The following is a 6,999-nucleotide window of genomic DNA, read 5'->3' on the forward strand; positions in this document are numbered from 1 at the left end:
GGCCAAGCCTGTGTACCATCCACACAACACTACCCATATTGTTTGTTGTCCTCCAGCTTTCACAACCTTTAGACCAGAGGTTCTCAACCTTCCTAACGTTTTGACCCTCTGATAAGTTGTGGTGACCCCCAACCACAAAATCATTTTTGTTGCTACTTCATAGCTGTAAATTTGCTACAGTTATGAACTGTAATGTCAGTATGTGTTCTCTAGTCTTAGGGAACCCTTGTGAAAGGGGTTGTTTGACGCCCAAAGGGGTCACTACCCACAGGTTGAGAATCACTGCCTTAGATGCCGTGAAAAGCAGCCAAACTATCTAAAATCTGAACTACCAAGGACATGTGACGTGTGGATTTTAACTGAACTTTTCCAACCCCAAGGGCCAGTCAACTTGGTTCCTGCACCTATCAGGCGACCCAGAGAATGGCACACAGACACAATCTGCCACAACAGTCTTTATATAGAGTTCTTGTAGGGATGGGGGGGGGCACGGTGAAGGTGTCAGGTGCCTGCCTCTACCACCTCGGCCCAGCCACTAAAGCCCACGTCCTTGTGGATCAGCACCAGGCTGGGGCTAGGGGCTGGCTCCTCGGGTACCACAAAGCACTTTTCCTGGTCCTCAGAGATGGTGACCTCCACAATACCCCCACTTGGGGGCACTTCCTGTTGGCTGCATGTGTCCGGCAGCTCTGGATCACTTTGTAGGAGCACCATGGTGGGCTCTGAGGCAGCGGGAGGCAGAGGAGGGCTGGAGGAAACTCCATGCTGGTGACCGAGCTGGTGCCGCTTGAGGCTTTGAGGGAGGGCATAGCCCATGCCGCAGACAGGGCATTGGTAGGGCTTGTCTGTCATATGGGACTTGAGGTGACGGCGCAGCTTGGTGGCCAGTGTGTAAGCTCGGCCACATTGGGGGCACCGAAAGGGCCTTTCCCCCGAGTGTAGGCGCTCATGAGCACGGAGTGTATGTGGGTCTCGGAGGGCCTTCCCACACACCGGGCACAGGTAGGCCTCACCAGTGTGGGAGATGAGATGGCGCCGGAGCTCGGGAAGCTGGGGGAAAGTATTGGCACAGTGTGGACATCGGTACGGGCGCTCTCCTGTGTGCAGTCTCAAGTGCCCTCGGAGGTTGCCCCGCTGGCGGAATGCTCGGCCACAGTGTGGGCACAGGAAGGGCTTTTCCCCAGTGTGAAGCCTCATGTGGTTCCGCAGTGAACCCTGGGTGGCCAGGAGCCGCCCACACACTGGGCATGGGCACGGGGAAGGGGCATCTGGCATCTGGTGAGTCTTCCGGTGTAGCCGCAGGGAAGGTCGGCGAGCAAAGGCTTTGCCACACTGCTCACACACAAAGGGCCGGGCACCTGAATGGACCACCTGATGCTCTCTGAGGTCTCTGCGGGTACCATATGCCTTGTCACACTGTGAGCAAGGGAAGGGCCTCACCCCTCGATGGCCCAGCATGTGGGCTTTGAAGCTTTCCTCGGAGCTGTAACTCTTGCCGCACTCAGTGCACAGAAAGGGCTTATGGTCTGTGTGCACAAACGCATGTTTCTTGAGGTGGCAGAGCTGCAGGAATGCCTTGCCACACTCGCCACACTGGTATCGTCGCCCCTGCTTTGAGGAGCTTCCTACTGGGTCAGGAGGGCTGCACAGCCCTATGGGGAAGTTAGGGAGCTGGGGTCTGGGCTCTGAGATCTTTACTGTAGACAGGCACTCACTGCTGGAGACCTGTAACTTCTTGGCTGGGCAGGTTTGCACCTGGGGCCCTCTGGGAGTTAATAAACTGGCTTCATGGCTCTCTGGGCTCTTCCGGGTAGCTGAGTCGCCCTGAAGTTCAGGTGGTGTTTGTGGTAGGCACTCCTTATCCATGACATCATCTTGAAGCAACAAGGCAAGGGGTTGGCTATCCTTGAAAGGTTGATCTCCGGTTTGGGCCACAGGTCCAGAACTTACCATAGCATTTTCTCCTTGGAGACGATGGGGTGACTCATGACCAGGATCTGAGGAAAAAGATGAGGTGCAGGGTTAGCCAAGCTTGGTGGCAGATAGCATTACTGGGGAATTACACTCCGTGTTTTCTTGCTGGGCGACTATTCTTCAGTGGAAAAACCTACACCTGTGCCTTCCCTGGACCAAGAGCTACACTTTCTTTTTCCTGTCCAATCTCAAATCCTTCTGGGGAGGCACATCAAGGTGGTCACCAGGTTAATCCCTAGAGTAAGGCCACTCCAGAGTAATGGCCTCCTTCTTCTCCACTGGAGACACACATGGGACCGGACCTCACGTCTCCCCACCTGAGTTCATCTGTGAAACGAAAACCCTGCCCCAATGTGGGATAAGACACACAAGTAGAAGGGTACTGTGTGGGAAGATGAAGGGGACCAGGACTGGGGAGTAAGAGGGCAAGGTGGGGCTGGAGGGATGGCTCGGCAGTTAAGGACACTGTTCTTCCAGGGGACTAGGGTTCAATTCTCATCACCCACATGATGGCTAACAACCATTGGTAACTCTAGTTCCAATGGGATCCAGCGCCCTCTTCTGGACTCCTCAAGCACTGCACATGTGGCACACAAACTTAGGTAAAATATTTTAATAAATAAATAAAATAAAAATGTCCTAACGATGGCCAGGTGATGATGGCACACACCTTTAATCCTAGCTTTGGGAGGCAGAACCAGGTGGATCGCCAAGTTCCAGGCCAGCCAGGGCTACACAGAGAAACCCTCTGTGTAGGGTCTCAACACCCTCCCCACCAAAAAAAACCCAAAACAGCCATTGGAAATTTCAAGTTTTATTTTGTTTTTTCCTGAGACAGGGTTTCTCTGTGTAGCTTTGTGCCTTTCCTGAATCTTGCTCTGTAGACCAGACTGGCCTCGAACTCACAAAGATCCGCCTGACTCTGCCTCCCAAGTGCTGGGATCAAAGGCGTGCGCCACCACCGCCTGGCGGAAATTTCAAGTTTTTAAATGTATAACAATGCCAAGAAACAAATAAACAAACGAGAAACTTTGTATAGTTTCCTATCTTCATCAATATAATCATATCATTCCAGGAAACTCTTTGTGTGTGTGTGTGTGTGTGTGTGTGTATGTGTGTTGGGGAGTGCTTTTGAGACAGAGTTTCTCTGTGTAGTTTTGGAGCCTGTCCTGAAACTCTCTCTGTAGCCCAGGCTGACCTCAAACTCAGAGATTCACCTGCTTCTGCCTCCCGAGTGTTGAGATTAAAGGTGTGCCACCACCGCCCAGCTCCAGGAAACTTTTTTTTTTTTGGTTTTTCGAGACAGGGTTTCTCCGTGTAGCTTTGCGCCTTTCCTGGGACTCACTTGGTAGCCCAGGCTGGCCTCGAACTCACAGAGATCCGCCTGGCTCTGCCTCCCGAGTGCTGGGATTAAAGGCGTGCGCCACCACCGCCCGGCTAGGAAACTCTTAAGTCACAAAAATCTACACTGTACATTCCAAGGAAGACTTATCATGGTCCAACAGAAAACACCAAATGAGAGTTTACAGCCCCCAACTTTTTATGTCATTTGTCCAAAAACTCCTGGGCCAGTGAGATACCTCAGTGGGTAAAAGTGCTCACCATCAAGCCTGTGACCTGAGTTTGATCCTCAGGTCCTTCACTGGTGGAAAGAGAGAACCCAATGCCTGAAAGTTGCTCTCTGACCTGAATAGGAATTGTAGCAACTCTGCATGCACACACACACACACACACACACACACACACACACACACACACACGCAAATAAGTAAGTGTAAAAGACAAAACCAAGTCTATTATGTCCTCATGGCCCTTCTACAACCATAAGCTCTACTGAGCCATTAATTCCCCCCTCTTAGGGTTCCGTGTATGCCTGATTCTACCACTGAGTCACATCCTAGGCCTATTTAAAATCAGAGCTTTTTTTTTCCTTAGTGGGGGACTGAACTTAAGTCCTTCAGCACGAGAGGCAAGTGCTCTATCATTGACCTACATCCTTAGCCCTTGGCCAGATCCATTTAACCAGGTTTTCTTTCCTTTTCTCTTTTCTCTCTCTCTTTTGGGAGGACTAGAGATTGAGCACAGGGCCTCTCACATGTTACAAGCACTTTACCACTGAGCACACTTCTAGCTCAAACCAGATTTTCAAAGTTCATTACAATTTTACTGTCCTCCTTTACTGGGCTGAGCCACAAACTGCTTTTTTTTTTTTTTTTATCACAAACAGTTTTGTGACAGTCTGGGGGTGGGCATTTATAGTACGGGTTTGTTTATGAGGGGCAAACCCACAGGGTCTCTCATGGAACCTGGGGCTCACTGACTGGCCATGGAGCCCCAGGGAACCACCTGTTTTTACCTTTGGTCCCTTCTTGCCTAAGAGTTGAATTTATAGATGTGTGCTTTTTTTTTTTTTTTTTTTAATAATGTACATTGGGGTTTTGCCTGCATGTATGTCTGTGTGAGGATGCCACATCCCCTGGAACTGGAGTTACAGACAGTTGTGAACTACCATGTGGGTGCTGGGAATTGAACTTGGATCCTTTGGAAGAGCGGCCAGCATGGCCAGTGCTCTTAACTGCTGAACCATCTCTCTAGCCCCCACAATCAGCTTTTGCATGGATGCTGGGATCCAAAGTCTGGTTCTCATGATCGTGTATAAGTACCTTGCTAACCCAGCCATTGGCCAGCCCTTGTTTGTTGGTTTTGAAACAGGGTCTCATACAGCTCAGAAGGCCTCAGTCTTATATGTGGCCAACACGACCTTGAACAAGTGTTCACTGGGCATATACCTGTGCAAGACTCTGCTGCATCCTCTCGGGGGGAGGCCACTTCCTCCTGTACAGCGGACTCCTCTCCTGCTGCCCCCACTGCAGCTGCTTCCTCCTCTAGCCCGGGGCGCATGACACTTAGGCTCTTGGAGGGGGGCTGTGGGCACAGCAGCACCTCGGAGCCTGGCAACACAGTCTGGTACACCTGCAGGTGAAGCTTCTCGTGGATCCAAACCAAGGACACATTTCCATCACTCTGCAGCCTAGATCGCTGCACCAAACTGCAAAACAGATCCAGAGCTGCCTCAACAGGTCCTCTTCACGCGGCCTCCTCTGACCCCGCCGCCGCCGCTGCCACATCTTTGGAAGGACACACTGGAAAAGACCCCTGGGTAGACAACTAGAATCGGTTTCAGGTTCCATCCCAAGCTAAGTATCATCTGTATGCACACCTGTGTAACTTACCTGATCCAAGCTGAACTTTGCTTCCAGGTGCATATGGCTCCCGACCAGCCTAGTGACAGGTCCTAGAACAAAATAACAAAAGCCTTTTTCATACGCCTTTGGCGGGGTGGGTGGGGGGGTGAGTAGCAAAACAAAATAAAATCAAGCCTGGGTGCAACCTTTCTGGGATAAATCTAAGATGAAACTCACTCACTCTCTCTCCTTTTTCCCCCAAGACAGGATTTCTGTGTAGCCTTGGCTGTCCTGCAACTCACACTGTAGATCAGGCTGGCCTCGAACTCACAGAGATCCACATGCCTTTATCTCCTGAGTGATGGGACTAACAACGTGCCCACCACGCCCAGCGGAAAGCAGCAATCACTTTAAACAATTCTTCCTATGCACCTTTTACTCGCATCGTGTCCCCCAGTCTTCCAAATGATCTTTGGAACAGCCACTGCTTTCTTTTACAGGCGAGTAACAAGAGGCGTGTGATTTAGCTAACTAGTTGATGAGGCTCGATCTGATCCTGGTAACCTTAGCTTCTGACCTTTGTCACTGTCCACACCCTAGGAATTCGGTTCACAACTTTTTGCATCTGCATTCTTTAGTTACTGCAGCTTAGGTAAGGTAAGACAGTCCTGCAGTGAAGGGACAAAACCGACTTCCCAGCGCTTTAAAAACCCTGCTTCTAACGAACTGGAAGAGCTGTCCGGAAAGTCTGAACCTCCCTCAAACTTTCAGACAGGAGACGTTCTATTCTTCAATACCTCCTCGTGCGGTGGTTTCACTCCCTTGCCCTTCTCCTCCAAGACGGAGTCCACTTCCAGAGGTCCCCAATGCAGTCCGAGCTGAAGAGGCTCTCCGACACACCAGACCCCCAAGTGCTGTTTCCTGGCGCGGGAGGGGCCCACAGCCAAGCCCTGGGGGAGACTCTTTAGCGCAAGTATGGCAGGGTTCGTACCAGGGAGGAAGTCTTTGAGGCCCTGAGCAAAGCCTTCTGCAGAAGAGCTCCATCCTGAGTCCTGGCCCAGGCGCGGCTCGGGGGCTGCAGGGAGACGGGAAGGCAGTGAAGGAGCGGCCCACGAGGGCGTGGGGTTGGGGAAAGATGCAGGAGGAAAGTGCAAGGTCAACTATGCCTCAGGAGTCCGGGGGATAAGCAAGGCTCTACCCCAGCCCCTGAAAGGTTAGAAAGGAGTCCAGGCTCTTAAGCCCGCGAGCCTTGGAAGGCACCGGAGCAGGCTCCCAGGATCGAGACAAAAAGGGATGTGCGGGTAAGGCGTTGACTAGAAAACGCTGGGGCCATCTAGTGCAGGGCTGAGGGACGCAGACATCGCAGGTCACTCACGGAGCGGCAGTGTCTTCCCCAAGAGCACCTCCTCCGCCTCCTCCATCCTGATCAGAGAGCTCCCGCCACCACCCCTTCGCCGGAAGTGAGCGGTTTTTTTTTGGTCCGGTTCCTGTAGGAAACAGTCCTTGACTTCCAAATTTATGCTCAAGAAAGAATTCAGAATCAAAAAAAAAAAAAAGGAAAGAAAGAATCTCGATGGTTATCCTCCAATGATGCCTACCATCGAGATTCTTTCTTTCTTTCCTTTTGGAATTTGGAAGTACTGGTCAAAACTCTGTCCGAGAACGATACGAATCTAGGATTCCTGAGGCTGGCAAGTTTTCAGATCTAGAAAAGCGGAACCAATAAGTCCAACCCACCCTCTTGCGGGGAGCGAGGAGTCGGACAGTTCTACGGTCTAACCTCTTAGGCGGGCATTTCGGCAGGTGATTGCCGGAAGTGGGCGGGGCTCCCGGAAAGCCG

The 6,999-nt window shown here is 51.6% G+C and overlaps 1 protein-coding gene across 1 annotated transcript; it reads right to left on the reverse strand.

Annotated features, from left to right (window-relative positions):
* Positions 1 to 437: 437 nt before the first annotated feature.
* Znf408 (zinc finger protein 408) lies at positions 438 to 6,904 on the reverse strand. The gene is made up of 6 exons (XM_052726159.1): positions 6,758 to 6,904; positions 6,535 to 6,646; positions 5,957 to 6,234; positions 5,208 to 5,269; positions 4,764 to 5,023; positions 438 to 1,997 (listed from the first exon to the last, which is right to left on the reverse strand). Exons 1-6 carry the CDS (start codon positions 6,758 to 6,760, stop codon positions 502 to 504), a joined length of 2,211 nt encoding a protein of 736 aa, XP_052582119.1. The 5' UTR covers positions 6,761 to 6,904; the 3' UTR covers positions 438 to 501.
* Positions 6,905 to 6,999: the final 95 nt, after the last annotated feature.

This window comes from Peromyscus californicus, unplaced genomic scaffold (assembly GCF_007827085.1).
Source record: "Peromyscus californicus insignis strain IS unplaced genomic scaffold, ASM782708v3 Scaffold_7__1_contigs__length_154581171, whole genome shotgun sequence".
NCBI classification, from domain to species: domain Eukaryota; kingdom Metazoa; phylum Chordata; class Mammalia; order Rodentia; family Cricetidae; genus Peromyscus; species Peromyscus californicus.

Coding starts and splice junctions, on each gene's coding strand:
- Znf408 (XM_052726159.1), bottom strand. Junction 5,270..5,956: donor TGAAACCACCGCACGAGGAG/GTATTGAAGAAT, acceptor ATTTTGTTCTAG/GACCTGTCACTAGGCTGGTC. Junction 5,024..5,207: donor CAAAGTTCAGCTTGGATCAG/GTAAGTTACACA, acceptor TCTGTTTTGCAG/TTTGGTGCAGCGATCTAGGC.